Genomic DNA, 19,614 nt, shown 5'->3' on the forward strand with positions numbered 1-19,614 from the left:
GACTCTAATGTGCCTATTTTCTGCAGTACTTCTTTCGGTAGATCGTATGTATAACAGCAGTTCCCTGCCGTATTCAATCCTAATTTTCACACATGACGGAATGGAGAGTTTGAATTGTCATTGTATTTCTCAGTTTATTTTTAGTCATATTGACTTGGCTGAACACTCGTTCTACATCCGCAGAAAAATCCCTGGCAAATTAAGAAATATTTGATGTTTGGAGAATATTATGTATACACTTTACAAGTAGGCCTACATTTGGTGTTGCGCTCACAGTGACACACGTATGTCTTTTGTCTTACACTTTCAACGATTTCGTGTGTGGTATCTGTGTTCACTGAAGTTCTTTGCTTTCATTTCATTCATCATCATTTCATGAATTGTATCGCGATATGCAATATTTAATAGGCGACAAAGTGGTATGGGCAATGTACATAAGAAAAATTCAGTGGACTAGTGGTTTATTGGTCCAGGGATCGAGCTACTTGCGTTCGAACAGAAATAAAAATATTTATAGGTCCAGGGATCATGCTATTTTTTCTGTTGACCTCCATTTTGCTGTTTGAAGTGGCCGCTCTAGTCATATGGACAAAGATAATGAGAATCTACAGACATAGCACTCCATTCCACGGTGCTAGCCATGGACCTGAAGAAAGTAACAAAAGACGGCACCAGCAGCGCAGTACGTCATAAACCAGTCCTGTCTTCAAGCCTTAAGTATGTTTTCATATTTCTCAAATAACGACGGTATTTCTTAATTTGCCAGGGATTTTTCACTTGATATGTGTAAAAGCAATTATTATGTTCCATTTATGACAAATTTTACAGTGATATTTGGGTGATACCAATGCGCATCGTACCCCGCATTAGAATGAGGAAGTACCGGTACGAGAGACGTTATAGCTAAATTTGCAAGTTCGCTGAAAGTGTTTTCTCCAGTTGAATCACTGTAAAAATCAACTTCTGCCCAAAAATTCACAGTGTCCTTAACTTCAGTCCACTGGATATGATGCAGATTTCTCCACTGGTTTTCTACTGCCACAATAACATTATTGTAAGCATAAAAGAGTTGTGCTATATCAATAATTTGCAACTGAAAAGGCCTTAAACGATTTTTAGGTGAAAAGGGAGGCTTTTTTTCAAGGATCCCTATATTTTCAGGTAATCTTTGCCTCAGTTGTTGGATAAGTTCAACAATAAATTAGATGCATCTATCGCGTAGTTGTTTCTGTTGGTCTTCAGAAAGGGAGGACGATGATACTTTAGTTGCTAAATCATAACCTGGGTAGGGGTTTGGGTCCAGATGATTATTAATTTCTATTTTCGGGACATCTACTTTTACACTGGGTAGTAAAACCTTGGTGCATAATGACTTAAGGAGAAGGATTAGGTCACCTAATAATTTTGGAGGATCTTGGTTTCGACTTTCGAACTTCTTATTTACGGTCTGCACTTCACCCAAAATTGGCTTCAGAAAAGACAAGTACAAATAATTCTGAGGGTCGCGATACATTGAATATAAAATATCGCTGTATAACAGCGATCTTTAACTCTGGGTCTGTACCTTAATTAAGGCCACGGCCGCTTCCTTCCCATTCCTCGGCCTTTCCTGTCCCATCGTCGCCGTAAGGCCTATCTGTGTCGGTGCGACGTAAAGCAACTAGCAAAAAAAGAAGTTATCTTTAAGACAAAGGATTTCAAAGTGAGTTTTAACTCGGTCCACTGTTGCATTATTCTTGTCACTGTACTTTCGATGGGCAGCCACCGAGTTTGGCTTAACTGTACTAATTTCAAGGGAGAGTCGCCTTTATTTATTGTGCCTTCATTTATCAGTTTCATTTATTGTCTCGTATAGTTCTTTGTATACTACCTGCCGTAGAGATGATTGTGAAAACCAATTGTAACTTTCCCTTATGAGGAAATCTAAGTTTCTCGGCAAACACCCTGATGCATGTGAAACTGTCAATTGTAGAGAGTGACAAACGCATCTGATTAATTGTAGATTTGGCATTTTAGCCTTTAACTTTACATAAACACCATGATTTATGCCTACCATAACAGTAGTCAAATCCAAACCTTTATTACACAGACATTTCTCCAAAGCCTCAACTATACCATCAGCTCTACATTCTGACAATTCTACTAACTGCAGATATGTCACGACAATCTTTCTTTTACTTTATGAATAGTATCTTATAACAATGCCTAGTAACTTGGTAACTGAAATATCATTCGTTTCATCCAACAACAAACTATACCCGTTTTCACTTTCATGTAAATCATCTATCAAGTACTTTTCAAAATGGGGAGCTAATACGTTTTGTATGATAGCAGTGCATTTTGTACGATGCAACTTCAAATTATTAATCTCTTTGCTATCGGGAAAATTTACTTTCTACAACTCGCGAAAATGGTCAATCACTTGAACAGAGCAATGTTCTGCTATGAAAAGTGCCGTTCTTCCTTCCACTAAATTTGTCTCAAGATTAAGTGGTTTAAAATTTAAAGTTTTCTGCCTATTAGAACTAAAGGGTTCGGCTGCCTTGATGTGTTTAGCAGTGTTCCTATGTTTTTCAGTATCTCCTAATACAAGCACCTTGTTGAGTTTTACAGTATTTGCAAAAAGCCTTTGGTGGCATTTCCTTCTACTTTTAGTAACCACTTCTTATACCTTTCATCCTTAAGCCATTCGTCTCTAAATCGCTGTTTATACTTTGTCCACAACTATACTAACTCTGTAATTAAAAATTTTAACATAAATTAAGTAGTAGACACTACCAAACAGCCCCAACTCAAAAGTCCAGCGCACTATCTTTAATAAACACAGCGACATTGGCACTAGCAGCTGGGCTCCTCGCATGATTTATTCTAACTTTTCCAGTTACAAGTACCGAATGATGTCGACCGAGCTATTATTCACCTTAATAATAAGGTCAATAAAGCATGGATATACATCATTAATGCTGCTAAAAATTCCGCGCGGCACGCTCTTGCTCACGCGCGACAATGGCGCTGGTGCATGACGCTTACGTAAACATGTTAATATCATAATGACGTTATATGATATAAAATAATGTCATAATATTTTACTAAGTTATACGTCTTACGACCGTGGTTATTTTTTAAAATTGACATTTTATTGTAAAATCACCAAACATGTCACTAGATTTTAAAGAAAAACGCCATTTTTTCGACATGTCGCAAAATTGAAATTTTGTCACCATATGACTTCCTGAAAACACCAGATCTGGTGACAAAATCACCAGATTGGCAACCGTGCTCGCTGGTCGTGAAACTGGTTCCCGCACGGGCCGTTGCCTACGAGATAAGTACTGATTACGTAGGTAACGCCCGGGCACGTAAAACGCATCGTTTTGCCGCTAGGTGCGCTCTTCTTAACCATAAAATTGCGTGGGCGAGGTATACTCATTCAAACATTCACGAGCATGTCAAGACGTATTTTTTTTACTTTGAGTTTTCTTGTACTAGTGCGGGTGATTATAATTTTGCGACTGAAATTAATGACCGTATTTACGTAATGCGAACATCGGATAATTCTTAAAAAACATGGTGTACTGTAGTGTTCCTGGCTGTATACCAAAGATCTGAAAGGATGTGCTATTTTATTTCATAGATTTTCGAAAGACGAAGAAGTTAAAACTAAATGGTGTTTGGCAATTTCTCGTCAATAAAATAATCTGGGATTTCTGTGGAAACCTGTGTCCATCCCACTTTTTGCAGTCGGCATTTTAAGGACTCAGATGAGTGTAAACACAGCACTATAAACCCTACTTTCGAATGCCATTAAATCCATATTTCAAGTTTTTCCCGGACACAAACGAACACATTCCATACAGGAAGACCACAAAAGGCTACAGAAGTGGGACATGAAGCTAAACTTTTTTTTTTTTTTTTTTTTTGCTATTTGCTTTACGTCGCACCGACACAGATATGTCTTACGGCGACGATGGGATAGGAAGGGCCTAGGAATTGGAAGGAAGCGGCCGTGGCCTTAATTAAGGTACAGCCCCGGCATTTGCCTGGTGTGAAAATGGGAAACCACGGAAAACCATCTTCAGGGCTGCCGACAGTGGGGCTCGAACCCACTATCTCCCGATTACTGGATACTGGCCACACTTAAGCGACTGCAGCTATCGAGCTCGGTAAGCTAAACTTTAAAAGAAAATTGAACCTAATGTAGAACCAAACGCACATACGCTACAGCCAGCGAAGAGAAGAACCATCCAACTGTAATTATCAGTGAACCATTATACAGAACCACGGCACAGAGTGTGCTATTAAATAGCGCTGTTAACGGAGCGGTTGTTTACGGAGCGGAGGCTCCGGGCGCTTTCAATCGGTGCCTCCGGAGAACCTCCGATTGAATTACAAGTGCGTAGTTTAAACTTGGTACGGGAGAAATGAACGAGCTTTTGCACAGGAATTTATAACTTGTTGCTATTAATGTGAGAAACTACGCCCCTCCGTTAATACTTTAGTTATTTGGCGGTATTACAGGTAGCATTCTTACGTGCAAACGTAATTATGTATCAGAACCTCCGATTGAATTTCAAGTGCGTAGTGTGAACTTGGTACGGGAGAAATGAACGAGCATTTTCACAGGAATTTGTAACTTGTCACTATTATCGTGAGAAACTAGTCCCCAGTTTATACATTTATTATTGGATGATATTACAGATAGCATTCTTACGTACAAACATTGAATGACAAGCGCGTAGTTTGAACTTCAGACGGGAGGAATGAACGAGCATTTTCACAGGAATTTATAACTTGTCGCTCCTCCTTTAACTTTTTAAAATGCTATTTGTTGTGGCGTCGACCTATGAAGATCTTTTTCCCCTACTTACACCATATGTGAGGAAACCAGCGTGTATTTTGTAAATGGCAGAAGTGTAAATTGTTGAGTGTGAGGAAAGGAACGTTAAGGACGACACAAACACCAGTCCCCAGGCCAGGAATATTAATAATTTACAATAAATAAACCCTGTCCCGGCCGGGAATCGAGCCCGGGGCCGTCGTGTGACAGGCGGACGCGTTACCACCTACACCGCGGGTCCGCAGCTTACAGAACATTTGTGCCATGTTTTACAGCGCAGCACTCACAGCGCGCTGCTTGTAAGCAGTCCAGTTCCCTTCTGTCATATTTGCTGGACCATCATGCTTTCGCTTTTTGGGCGAAGGCACATACTCAGATGACGAACTCGAAGTAGAGGGAAGCGACTGCTGCAACAAGCATTGCAGTTCCACATCGACAATATGATCTCCAAAGTCTATTTCCTCATCCCATTCCTCTCCATCTCCTCAAGCAAATCCTAATGTCCGGATCTCTTCCACAATTTCCATATCATTTTCCAGGAGAGTAGTTATGTGTTTATCATCTCCGATTCCTGGATGTTCGGAGACCGATTGCTTGTTCCAAATTGGGACACCAAGGCATCTGCGCTGTAAGAAGAAGACATACAATATGTTCATTTCATTTCATTTCAATATAGGCACCTGAGCCAAGGCTCTTCTTGGTGCAATACAAATAAATGACAATGCAAGCTATATTCACAATCTGATTACAAAATAAAATACAATAATTACCATACTACTTCAGGTATGACCGGGCGAGTTGGCCGTGCGCGTAGAGGCGCGCGGCTGTGAGCTTGCATCCGGGAGATAGTAGGTTCGAATCCCACTATCGGCAGCCCTGAAAATGGTTTTCCGTGGTTTCCCATTTTCACACCAGGCAAATGCTGGGGCTGTACCTTAATTAAGGCCACGGCCGCTTCCATCCAACTCCTAGGCCTTTCCTATCCCGTCGTCGCCATAAGACCTATCTGTGTCAGTGCGACGTAAAGCCCCTAGCAAAAAAAAAAACTTAAGGTATGTTAGTACTTTACAGCAACATCACATCACCACCCACAACGTATCATTAAAGTGTGTGTTGATAGACATAATCCCGTAATAATTAATCGACAAATGATGGGTGTGCAAAGTGTAAGGGTGTGCTTTTGTAAAATGTGTCCATTCTGAACTCTTTTTTCCTGTCTCACTATTTATTTGATGAATCTCACATTGATGGTCTCTCATAATACTGTAGATTTCATTTGAAGTCACATTTTCAACATCCCAACGTTTGTTTCTTTTCAATGAGTTGTTTCTCCCTTTATATTGAGATTTCCACCTTCTCACCATATTATTAGTTCCTATAAATACATGAAACGAGCATTTTAGAAACTATTGGTGTCATGTTTCCAACACTTAACTGATACTTTGTGAGTCCTATAGCTCTTAAATGCTTGTCCTTCTGCCCATAAGATTTCATGTTTTTCTACTTGTGACATAAGCTTTCAGAAAATATGTATGTGTGTGACTAATTGGTATCAAAGGAGGGAAGGTTTACTTGTTAAATGCAATATAGTTTCATATCTATATATTAAGAGTTTACCAAAAGCAGCTTTGCCAAATCCGTCCGTCCGTTCTACCGGACCATTTGCTCATTTTTGTTTTATTCTCTCCGGAATTACGTACCAGTGAATCATTAGACACTGACAGGTCTCTTAAGTTCAGCCAACTTTGTGTCATCATAAAATCAAATCATTAAATGATCACTCCATTAATTGCAGGAGAAGGCCTACTCTTACCCACAGTACATTCTGTACTTAGCAGGTTGCTGAGCGACTAACACTTTCATTAATATTCTGATATATGCAATTTTAATCGTTAGTAATGTCATTATATGCAGCCATGTTTGATTACTACCTGTCAAGCCAGAGAGTACACACTTCCTCTGATCACGGGATAATACTATTCTCTACTAGATACTCTTTGATTCTCTAACCTTTCCCAGCTCCTAAATATATTAAACGGATGGCAGAACGTTCCTAATAACTTACATTCCCCTAAGAGAAAAAAGTCTACGTACAAACAGACCCCATCATGACATATGCTTTAACCGTTATCTGGGAACACCTATCGAAGGATAACCTAGCTACACTAGAAAGGGTGAAAGCCATGTATCATAAAAAAGTTCTCTGCCTGGTAAAAAAAACCCACTACTTCGAGACGAACCTATGATCTCACGACAACCATTCTATATAGAAGAACTGCAATTAAAAATACCATTCTACAACACAATACCAAGCTTTACATCAAGAACTGCAGGATAAAAAAGTGAATATATGAATAGATATTTCCAAACAGATGGCATGATGATGTCAGAATGAATGAATTCTGACTGTAAACTGTGCATACCATAATGTGCTTCTTATTAAATGTTCATAAAATCATTTAAAAGGGCAGGCAAAACAATATGATTGCTAAAGGCCTAGTTATAATGAATAGTGCAGAGCAGAGCCTCCGTGGCTCAGACGGCAGCGCGTCGGCCTCCTACCGCTGGATACCGTGGTTCAAATCCCGGTCGTTCCATGTGAGATTTGTGCTGGACAAAGCGGAGGCGGGACAGGTTTTCTCCGGGTACTCCGGTTTTCCCTGTCATCTTTCATTCCAGCAACACTCTCCATTCTCATTTCGTAGCATCTATCAGTCATTAATAAATCACTTTGGGAGTGGCGACCCCATCGTACTAATAGCCTATATCTGCTTCATTCATTCCATCCCTGACCCGGTCAAAGACTGGAAAACCGGTTGTAGGTTTTCAGTGCGGAGCAGCACGAGTCCACCAGGTATCTTAATAATTTTGTTTTAATTTTGTTAAATACTACAGTATTTTTATTGAGCTTCTGTGGCTCAGGCAGCAGTGCACTGGACTCTCACTCTCTCACTGCTAGGTTCCACGGTTCAAACCCTGGTCACTCCATGTGAGATTTGTGCTGGACAAAGCAGAGATGGGATAGGTTTTTCTTCAGATACTCCAGTTTTCCCTGTCATCTCTCATTCCAGTGACAATATTCAATACCATTTCATTTCATCTGTCAGTCATTAATCATTGCCCCAGAGGAGTGCGACAGGTGCTCTCTGCCGGCATTTTTCCTATCCTCGCAACTAGATGAGAGCTTCCTTCATTCCGTTCCTCACCTGGTCGAATGACTGGAAACAGGCTGAGGATTTTCATTTTCACTACAGTATTTTTAGTGAATAACAATTGATAAGTATTCGTTAGGTGAATTAAGGTACAATTAAGAGTTGTTTGTTCATGAAGGAACTGAGTGTCACCCCCTGCAGGTAATAATAATAATAATCGTATGGCCTCAGCTACCGTGTGCAGACATTTCAATTTGACGCCATCTGGCTGTCTGCTTGTCAATTTCGACGTTCCGTTTTACTCTAGGTCCCCACTAGATGGCAGACAGAGTAAAACCCCTGCAGGTGAGGGCTGCAGAGTAACACCCATGGTATACTCTACCTGCCATAATAGGCGACTAAAATTGGCTTCAGGGGCTCTCAACTTTTGAGTATGGGTTGGCGACTACGGGGCTCTTAGCCGAGTCCTGGCATTGCTTTCACTTACTTGTACCAAGCTTCTAACTTTCATCTATCCTGTGCCTTGGTCAACTCTTGTTCTTTTCCAACCCCGATGGTATTAGGTATGGAGGCCTAGGGCGTCTATCATTACTGGGCGTGCAGCTGTGAACTTGCATCTGGGAGATAGTGAGTTCAAACCCCACTAACAGCAGCCGTGAATATAGTTTTCCATGGTTTCCCATTTTCACACCAGGCAAATGCTGGGGCTGTACCTTAATTATGGCCACAGCCACTTACTTCCCACTACTAGGCCTTTCCTATCCCTTCGTCACCATAAGATCTGTGTCTGTGCGACGTAAAACAGATTATAAAAAAAAGAGTCTTTCATTTTCATGCCCTTCGTGGCCCTTGTCTTTCTTTAGCTGATACTGATACCTTCGTTTTTTGAAGTGTCAGATCTCTTTAATGTTTTCTCTCTGATTAGTGTTATATAGAGGATGGTTGCCTAATTTCACTTCCTCTTAAAACAATAATCACCGGGTGAGTTGGCCGTGCGGTGAGGGGCACGCGGCTGTGAGCTTGCATCCGGGAGATAGTGGGTTCGAATCCCACTGTTGGCAGCCCTGAAGATAGTTTTCCGTGGTTTCCCATTTTCACACCAGGCAGATGCTAGGGTTGTACCTTAAGGCCACGGCCGCTTCCTTCCGACTCCTAGGCCTTTCCTGTCCCATCGTCGCCATAAGACCTATCTCTGTCCGAGCGACATAAAGCAACTAGAAAAAAAATTAATAATCACCACCACCACCACCTAACTGATTGTCTCATTTCACCGACCCTCACCATCTTCTAGCCAAATCCCCTGTGGGTTGGGGCAGTAGAATAAGATCCATGGTATCCCCTGCCTAATCTAAAAGATGACTAAAAGGTGCTCCAGGTGCTTTTAATTTGTGAGCTTGTTTAGGTGACCACAGGGCCCTTAGCTGAGTCCTGGTACTGGGTATAATCATTGTGCCAGGTTCCTCACCTTCATCTACCCTATCTAATCTTCCTTCGTCATATCTTGTTCTTTTCCAACCCTGACGGTATTAGGTTTGCGAATCCCAGGGCCTTTCATTTTCATGCCCTTCATGGTGCTGGTCTTTCTATGGCCGATACCTTTGGTCTTCGAAGTATTGGTCACCTCCCATTTTTTTCCTCTGATTGGTGTTAATAGAGGTTACCCAGTTGTACTGCCTCTTAAAACAATAATCACCACCACCACCATCTGAAGAGGTTAAGCTTTTTATGTTACTACTACTACTACTACTACTACTACTACTGAGGTCGATAGCTGCATTCGCTTAAGTGCGGCCAGTATCCAGTAATCGGGAAATAGTGGGTTCGAGCCCCACTGTCGGCAACCCTGAAGATGGTTTTCCATTTTCACACCAGGCAAATGCCGGGGCTGTACTTTAATTAAGGCCACTCCCGCTTCCTTCCACTTCCTAGACATTTCCGATCCCATCGTCGCCATAAGACATATCTGTGTCGGTGCGACGTTAAGCAAAATAGAAGAAAAACCTACTACTACTGTTACTACTACTACTACTACTACTACTACTACTACTACTACTACTACTACTACGTCTCTGTGTTTTTCCAGGCGATGCTATAAACTGTGTTGTATGCAGTGGAGATGAAGAACCACGTTGTAACGTACCCTTCAACATGGAACCTGAACCTAGTACAGCATGTTATAAGAATGTATGTTCTGCTAAACTCTTCAAAAAAGGTGGTAAAAGTAAGTATTATACATTTTCACTGTCATTGATTTAAGAGGAGACCCGACTTATTTTCTCCCAGAAATGGCCCAAACACCAAAAGTGAGATTTGGATGCTAGTAAATACTGTACTCTGGAACTTAGAGCACACAGTATTATTTTCCTTTTTTTTCCATGTACAGCTATTATTAAAGTATCCTGGAGAGGTTAATCACAGCCACATTTCTGAAATTTCAGAGTTTGTTACAGTGATTAAAAACTGCGAGTTTCACTGCAGTGGTTCCGCATACTGAACTGAAGATGGCAATGCATGCACAGTGATCTGGTGTGCGTGTGTGTCTCTCTCTCTCACACGCACGCACGCACACACACACACACACACAGAGAGAGAGAGATGGGCAGTAATAAGTTTCATTATGGATCCGTATCGACAGTTGATCACTACCAATGGTGAGGACGGTCCACCTATTCAATAACTTTAATTTCATGTTACTATATTTTATTAATACTGGGACTAGTTTCGACTCTTATTAACACTTTCAGCACTACTAATTTTTAACATGGACCCTGGCAGCGAACTGAGTCTTCTTCCTGAATTTTATTACATTATTACACAAAAGCGTAACATAGTACTACCTGATTTTTGTATCATATGAAGGTGTCAGCCAACCAAAACAAAGACGTTACTCAGGAAGCAAACATCTTAGTCTTATGGAAAACATAAAAAATGTATGAGAGAAAAACATTTACATTCACGTTTCACCAATAAGCCTGCTCAAACTATAAAAATGAATCCTTTAATGTGGCTACTTATCGTTTTCAGTGATATATTCTTGGCTTATCTCCCGTCGTCAAGTTAGCCTTCTCTTTCATTCCAGATTGACAACATTGTCTACTACAGACATCCACGTCTACAAGAGGCATTTTCTGTTACACGAATTTGTCGTCCAACCTACCTTCTTTTATTCGATATTTTAGCAGCATTTTACGGCAAACTCTTCAATGTTTTTCAGCACTTCACGACATACCACTATTTTAATCCAATTTTCCAAGACGTCATAAACTAGACTGCTTTCAATGCAACTACATCTTTTCATCCTTATTTTAAATATTGGCCTCAAATATGAACTTTTACTGCATCTTTTAACCGTTTTGTTCTTATCCTGTTGACGCCTCATTTTTTATATTCTGCTTCCTAGTGTAATATATATTGCTTAAACTTCTCATCAAGAAGATCCATTTCAGTGTCAGACATGGACTATTTTTTAAAAACAATATATGACTTACTTTTAGATGAACACATTATTTTTTCAAAGTTTTTTTAGTATAAGTTCTGTTTTAATATTTTTTACTGTAAACAATTTACATCCACAGTATTAACACTTGTAAATATTCATCAAATTTTTTACATAAGCTATTATGACTCCTTAGACCATGAGTGTTTTAAGATTGATTGAAGCTGATGATGCCCAATAAATAGTGGGCGAAACATGTACTTCAAATTTCTGATAATTTCCATGTGTATTTAACCACACTATAGTGAAATAAATTTGTATTGAATAGGTGGTATTAAAATTACTCCTTGTATAAACTTTGTGATCAAAAACTAACCTCTGTTTCCCAACTCACGACTATCACCGACCAAAGGAACTGGAATAAAATCCTTACTAGAATCCACGACATCTAATATGAACAGTGCATTAATAATGAATAACTTCGCATAAAATGATATCGTATTTTTATAACTGGATTTTCACGAAAATGACTGAAAAATTCTACTAGATCTTTTTATTGTCAGTCAGACACAGTTTAAAATGGGCCTAGAAAAACGTTTCACTCCGTGACCAAATTCATCACACTATACTCTCACCCGACAGCGCGCTTCCACTCGATTGAAAATGGGTAACTATGGATTTCTTATATTATTTACGTCAAAATTTTAGACAGAAAAATTTTACGTCGAATGAACATCTTAATTTGACATCACAAAATATAGTCAATAACACACGGAAATGACGATCTACATTGGACGTGATAACACTTCGAAACCCTATTCAATAACTTTTTACATCATACAGCACTTGCAAGACTTCAAAATTTATCCAAGTGGAAAATAAAACAAATGACTCTTTTCTGGTCGTATTCTAACATTTACAAAAACTTAATAGGGGACCAACTGCGTCATATATACCCCATTCAAATACACATTTAGAGATCATGAAACAAGATATGATAGGTAGTAAGATGGTAAGTCACATACCTTACGTTACGCCATCGGTCTTCATGGACTCACCAGCGACCCTGGTATTTTTATTTAGCCATTTTTACATTTCTGGCTTTACAGATCATTATATTTCTTCAGGTTTCCTGGAAATAAAGCATTAAAAAAAAAGAAATGCCCTTCACTTGTTTTTGTTGAGCGCACACGGTAGACTGTATTTATTTCCGCACACGAATTACTTTCTTTATCACATAAAATTTTATTCGGTACTTTGACCGTCCTATCTGGTACAATTATTTCCACTCAAGAAAACTATCTCCACATGGAGTCAAGACCCCAGCCACAATGGCTAAAATCTGCGGTTGAACTTAGTCTACTTTTGTTGTTTGATTTCACAGAGCAGCTCAACCCTCTTTCATCAGCTTCGTAACACAAAATGCAGGAGAAGGAGACTTCGTCATGGTGTCCCTCCATATTTATAGCAGTTACCCCCTCTCTTCGGGCATCTCCCTTTGCCGCCAAGAAAATTTCTATAAATTTTCTGACTTAACTAAACTGTAATTACAAGAGTTTTGAAGGTGACAACATACTCGCTACATTTCCGGCGGTAGTGTTCATGGACATTTAAAATTTATACGTGTTCGATTTGTGGGATAAATGACCTCATTTGATAGGCACTATGTTTTCGACTTGGCTTGGGCACGCCATATACACGCGCTTTGAAATAGTTCACAAAAATGACTTAAGATTCTTCCGCCGTTGACACGTGCGACTGACGTCACGTATCCCAGAGCGTGGGACCGAAGGTAATCACCCCCTTGCCACGTGTCAATTCCATGCTATCAAGAATCAAACTTCTTATTAAATATTCTTAGGGCACAAAGGTCATGGGTTCAATACATACATAGATACATACAGACAGACAGAAATGAAGGAAATATAAAAAATGCATTTCCTTGTTACTATGGACACGAATGATACAGATATACCATTCTCTTTAAATTCTGAGCAATGTACAAACAAAACTCTTATTTTATATATAGACTAAACAATGCAACATTATTCAAACACTGTTACATAGAAATAATTATAATGGTAGCCAGCATGGCTTAGCACCAAATAGAGGATGGTTGCCCAGTTGTACTTCCTCTTTAAACAATAATTACCACCACCACTCGACACAGAATAGGCCTACTTTACTGATGCTCTAATGTAGATAGCCTATTACACTTTCATCTATGCTCCAGGGTTACATCTCTTATAACCTTCTTGTTTGAGAGATGAAAACAAGCCCCAGGGGCTCTGAACTTTGGAGCATGGGTTGGCGACCACGGGGCCCTCAGCTGAGTCCTGGCATTGCTTCCACTTGTGCCAGGCTCCTCACTTTCATCTATCTATCCTATCTGACCTCCCTTGGTCAACTCTTGTTCTTTTCCGACCCTGATGCTATTAGGTTTGCGAGGGCTAGGGAGTCTTTCATTTTCACGCCGTTCGGGGCCCTTGTTTTCTTTGGCCGATATCTTCATGTTTCGAAGTGTCGGACCCCTTCCATTTTTTCTCTCTAATTAGTGTTATATAGAGGATGGTTGCCTAGTTGTACTTCCTCTTAAAACAATAATCACCACCACCACCATCATGGTCTCAGATACTTCCCTACGGTACTGGGTTACTGATCACCGCAGTTCAGTACCTGCTATGAGCAACATATTTTGTGCTCCCATTCAGTTAGCACTGGTATGTACATATCCGCTGTATTTTATATATTGTTTCACTATGGTCGTCTGATGAGAACTCGCGTGGATGTGGGGAGAAGGGTAAGCATGGCTGCTGCACAAGCATCAATCTTAAATCTCAAGGCCTGAAAATAAACATCTGTTCCACCCATGGTGACTCAAACTGTGGTGCTATTAATGATGTTTCAAAGTAGTAGGTCAATTGTGCTTTAGTTTCACAATTGCTGTAAGTACTGCATAATGGGCAGTTTAATAATGAACATGCATCTGTTTCAGAGAGCTTGCACAGTCTATCAGGACTAATATTTGTGTAGATCATTCCACATTAAGAAAAGAGTATTGCTTTTACGGACCTACAAGGATTGAACAGACCCCCTCATACACACCCATAATTCCTCATGATTAAGGAATATTATAATGTACTTCATGTTGTATGCCGGCCCCGTGGTGGAGGGGTACATTCCTGAGGCCCTGGGTTTGATTCCCGGCCAGGTCAGGGATTTTTACCTGGACCTGAGGGCTGGTTCGAGGTCCACTCAGCCTATGTGATTAGAATTGAGGAGCTATCTGACGGTGAGATGGCGGCCCCAGTCTAGAAAGCCAAGAATAACGGCCGAGAGGAATCGTCGTGCTGACCACACGACACCTCGTAATCTGCAGGCCTTTGGGCTGAGCAGCGGTCGCTTGGTAGACCAAGGCCCTTCAAGGCTGTAGTGTCATGGAGTTTACTTCATGTTGTATTACGAAAGAGAGAAAAAATGATGAGGCATTTTTTGCCTGTGCATTATTAAAATAACTACTGAAGATTTTCTATTTAACAAATACATTTGTAGGGAGGAAGTTCAATGGCGGGAACATCCATCACTTTGTTGACTTCCTTCAATTAACTTCTGTTCTACGAGATGACTAAAAGGGGCTCCATTGGTTTTTAACTTGGGAACATGGTTTGGTGACCACAGGGCCCTTAGCTGAGTCCTAGCATTGTTTCCAATTGTTTGTGCCAGGTTCCTCACTTTCACCCCCCTGTGGGTGGAGGCAGTAGAATAACACCCACGGTATCCCACGCCTGTCGTAAGAGGCGACTAAAAGGGGCCCCAGAGGCTCTGAACTTCGGAGCGTGAGTTCGCAACCATGGGGCCCTTAGCTGAGTCGTGGCATTGCTTCCACTTTCTTGTGCCAGGCTCTTCACTTTCATCTATCCTATCCGACCCCTCTCGGTCAACTCTTGTTCTTTTCTGACCCCGATGGTATTACGTATGGAGGCTAGGAAGTCTTTCATTTGCATGCCCTTCGTGGCCCTTGTCTTCCTTTCGCTGATATCTCCCTATTTTGAAGTGTCGGACCCCTTCCATTTTTTTTCCTCTCTGATTAGTGTTATATAGAGGATGGTTGCCTAGTTGAACTTCATCTTTAAACAATAATCACCACTACCTGCACCATGCTCAATTTCTTTCTTTAACATTAATACAGTGATTTATTTACTTTATTGATGAGGCCACGCACCACATGCCGTAACGAGAGGTTAACATCATAGACACCGCAATGAATTGAGAATTTATACCAGCCACAAATTAAGAATGTGTCAGTTTTAACCATATCTTCAAGTACCATCCTGACAATGTCCAACAGCATTTCAGCATGATTTTAACAGACACTACTGGTATATTTTATTTACGTTGATTGATGTGGAAATGCCATCTAGCAGTTCTGTGTCAGGTGATGGTTATTTACAGTGGCGTCCAGTGGCTTGCATACTGCTAACACCACTCAAGTATAGGGACCGTGCGAATGGCGAGTGGTGCGCTCTTGTGACTACCTCAGAAAACGTTTGATGGGGTAAGCTGAAAGCCAGCGCTCGAGTTAGTTAATGACGGTGTTAACTGAAAGAATGGAGAGTCGAATGAGTAAAAGTAAAAGTAAACAAAACTTTCACTCATCTCCCAGCAAGGAATTGACATTAACATTTATTGTAGGGAACTTCTCCTTCAAATTAAAATGAACTAGCCTCGTGTTCACCCTGTTTTATTATGAGACATAAGGTGAGTTTTACAGCATGGTAAGTCTCTCAACATTGGCCAAAAAAGAGAAAGCAATGTCTCCTCAACCGCTGATAGCGTTTGGGACCAAATACAATGTATCTTTGTTACTGTTAGTTTTCTGCATTGAAAACTTTGAAGTGCGTCAGTGAGCAAGATAAAAAGGTAAAAGTGCATACACGTGTCCCTCAATGTGACACTACCGGTACCCGTAACAACATATTCCGAATTAATGGCAGATAATACTGAAAATAAAACCTTTCCAGTAAGGGAATGGCAGTACACAGGAATTGCTCATGCCTTGAAATTTTCACAGTGATACTTCCTTTAGGAGAATATACAAACAGTTCACGTAAGTTGATGTTCAAAACATACATGGATATCTGCACTTGGGTGTAGTAGATGTGACTATCTCTAATATTAATTTCACCTTGTTGTGTCGCATACAAATGCGGTACATTGCTCCGTTTCTCTTGAATAATAGGGTTTCCTTTACATGAAAAAGGACACAATTTCCAGGAGAGAAAGCCATTGGGATGAAATACTATCCCGTCTGGACTTCAACACAGCAATGGGTGCTCTACTTTGATGCACACTCTGACATGTTTTACAAAACAGTCACTGAGTTTGCAGTACTCAGCCACCGCAAGTTGTTCAGTGTTCCTACCTTACCTCATCGCAGGTGTGTTAAGGGATGTAGAAATCAGAAATGACCTTGCAAGTTGATCATAATCACCACTTCTCAGTGTCTTAATCTGATCAGCTTGCTGGCTGGCAGATAAGCGTAATTTTCTTTAATTGAACCACGCAGCACAGCGATACTGAAACCTTGTGTCAAATGCAATTTTGTACATCTGTTCTGTTGTAACTGTTTCATTTGCGATATAAAATAGTTGCACATCTTGAGGCAAGAAATCGAGATAATTCACGGGTTTGATTCATAATTTAACAGTGGACATTTTTGTAACAAAATAGCACCTATGGACTGCATGGGTATTCTGATTTTGTACTTCATTCAGACACTAGATCAAATCCTCAATTTCGCTACGTTCTACAGCATCATCTATAACTTTTTGTAGAATGGAACTTGTCACCACGTAATTTTCACTCTAACATTCGGCTTTAAGCATATCAGTGAGGGCACACTCAATATGTTTTTACTCGTTGGTACAAACAAGTTTTATTGAAAGTGGTTGATTCTGTTTGTTCAGCAACGTGGACGTATGGTTTCAACAGTTCTGCTATCTTCTCTCCTTTCGAATATAGATCCTTACGAGCACATTTAGGTTTATTTTTTCCATTGCTGCACTATGGTGGTTTTGGAGGAGTCCCTCTCGGAGTTAATAAAGGAACACAAAGCAGCAATGTCCTTACAGCGTTTCGACTGACCTGATTTGCATCCACAATCACCGTGAACAATGTTCCTGTTACTGTCAATGTGAAAATAAATAAAAATACTTATAATGAGGAATTATTTATCGCATCACCTTTAGGAACTAAGTATTTTTTTAATAATATTTGAACCATTTCATCGTCATTCACAGCTTAGCCCGCCTGCGCAGGGGAAGTACACTCAAGAAGAAGTTGTCGCCATGAATTGCGGGTCGGTTGTCCTTCCTCACTCATTATTTGTAAAGTGAAAATCTGTCGGGATTTGAACCACAGTCGCCGGAACTTGAAGCAAGCCGCTCGCTACCCCCTTTATAATACAGTAGAATAATTGAGAAAAATTGGCTTGCTTTTCCTATGTTAGCTTAGCTGCTAGCCTCTGAATTTAGTGACCGTGGTTTGAACCCAAGTGTCACTGAAGTGCGATTTTCAGTTGAAAGAATTGTGTTTCAGGAAAGGCATCCGACTCTAAATTCATGATTACAACTCTTATAGGACTCAGTGTATGCAATGGCACCACTCAATGATTCAATTATTTATAACTAAAGTTATTGTGAATAAATAATTAATTAACAATTTCCCGAAATAGGAATAAAATATAGTAAATACCTTAATTTCAACGTTGTATGGTGACTGATTAATACTCGTTTCCCGTAGACACTTGCCGTATATTTCTTGCCCTAACCTTTCCTTCACGTCAAAGACATGGTTACTGCTATTTAAATCTTCACCTTTCTTTAGCGTGGGTTCCCGGAAATAATCTGAGTGTTGCACTGTCTGAAACCCTACATAATTTATAGCGGTCGCTGCTACAGTCGAAGCCATTATTGTCCGGCTTTACCTCTTTATTTTACAATCACAAGTCAAAGCTTACTGCCCTGGTTGTAATGGACTGCACTGTCAATGGTCTCGTGAGTGCCCCATCAAACGACTGCAGCTGTTTCCGTTAGGGGCGCTAGCTACTAAAATTCTCGTGCGAGCACGGTCCCTATAGATTTGGTGATTGACGATCAGACTACAGAACCAACATTTACCAGTTCCCGTTTTGCAATTGAAATTGTAATGATTAGCAGTGATGGAACTAACAATTTATTAATATTAATGCGAGAAAGAGTCTGGATGATGTGCATACTCCATATGCTAACAATTTAGAGCCTAATTTATTTTTCAAATTTTACACATAGTTTATCCCAGATTTTAATGTCAATTGTGTGTTGGTACAGCCAAGGCCAAAATTAGTCCCTATTTTACTAATGTAATTCAATAATATTGTATATTACAGTATTAACCCTAGAATCATTAAGTCCCTCCAGTGTAACACGAATCATAAACTTTCGTCTGTCAGACTACCAAAAAGAAAAGCACTTTAATATGCATAAACCTAACATTTTACACAAAATACAGAATATTATACTTAAAATTACCACACGTAGTGATGACAATACACTCTGGTCAGTTTTTCTTCAATAGGCACATTCAATGCACTGTTTTGCCTGGTGATCAAGACAAGTGCCTTCGCCATGTCTTACAAAAGAATCGGGTCATTCTTCATTTATTTGATGGACAAAACGCACAAATTATTATTCTTTTAGCAGTACCTGATTGAGGCTCTTCAGGAATGCCATCTTTTCCAAGAATTTTAGCGATGGTCCTCTTCAGGCTGCGCCTCAAAGTTGGTGTTTGAAGTCTCTCTTGCAGCTTTGGAGCCATTAGCATTTCGGATATATCCTTTGCAAACTCTCGCCTTGAAAGTGGCTTTTGGCCTTTTTCAACCATCTTATGCGCATAAATAATGTATCCATTGACAAGTGATGTATTAATCATACAATAAAAGATACACATTGGCCATCTTCTCGTTTTTCTTGAAGAGGACATCAGTGTTGACATTTCATCGAAAGTGTCCACGGCACCTTTAGTCCCATTGTAGTCTTCCGTCATATCTGGTTTCCCACTGGCCGCTATTGTTCCTACTTCATGGCATGTAGAAAGGAGGATTACATTCTTGTTTGATTTTCCTTTATAGGATTCCAATGCTTTTATACCAT

The 19,614-nt window shown here is 40.1% G+C and overlaps 1 protein-coding gene across 3 annotated transcripts in view; it reads left to right on the forward strand.

Moving 5' to 3' along the window:
• LOC137496915 (uncharacterized) overlaps nucleotides 1-19,614 on the forward strand; it is a 407,120-nt gene that overhangs the window by 363,934 nt on the left and 23,572 nt on the right. For 2 of the 3 annotated variants that reach the window (XM_068228115.1, XM_068228114.1), the window contains one exon: nucleotides 10,073-10,210. In XM_068228115.1, the coding sequence (XP_068084216.1) occupies nucleotides 10,073-10,210 (138 nt within the window). Of the gene's footprint in view, nucleotides 1-596; nucleotides 718-10,072; nucleotides 10,211-19,614 lie in introns of those variants that run through there. The other variant, XM_068228116.1, reaches the window with a different exon arrangement.

This window comes from Anabrus simplex, chromosome 6 (genome assembly GCF_040414725.1).
Source record: "Anabrus simplex isolate iqAnaSimp1 chromosome 6, ASM4041472v1, whole genome shotgun sequence".
Taxonomy (NCBI): domain Eukaryota; kingdom Metazoa; phylum Arthropoda; class Insecta; order Orthoptera; family Tettigoniidae; genus Anabrus; species Anabrus simplex.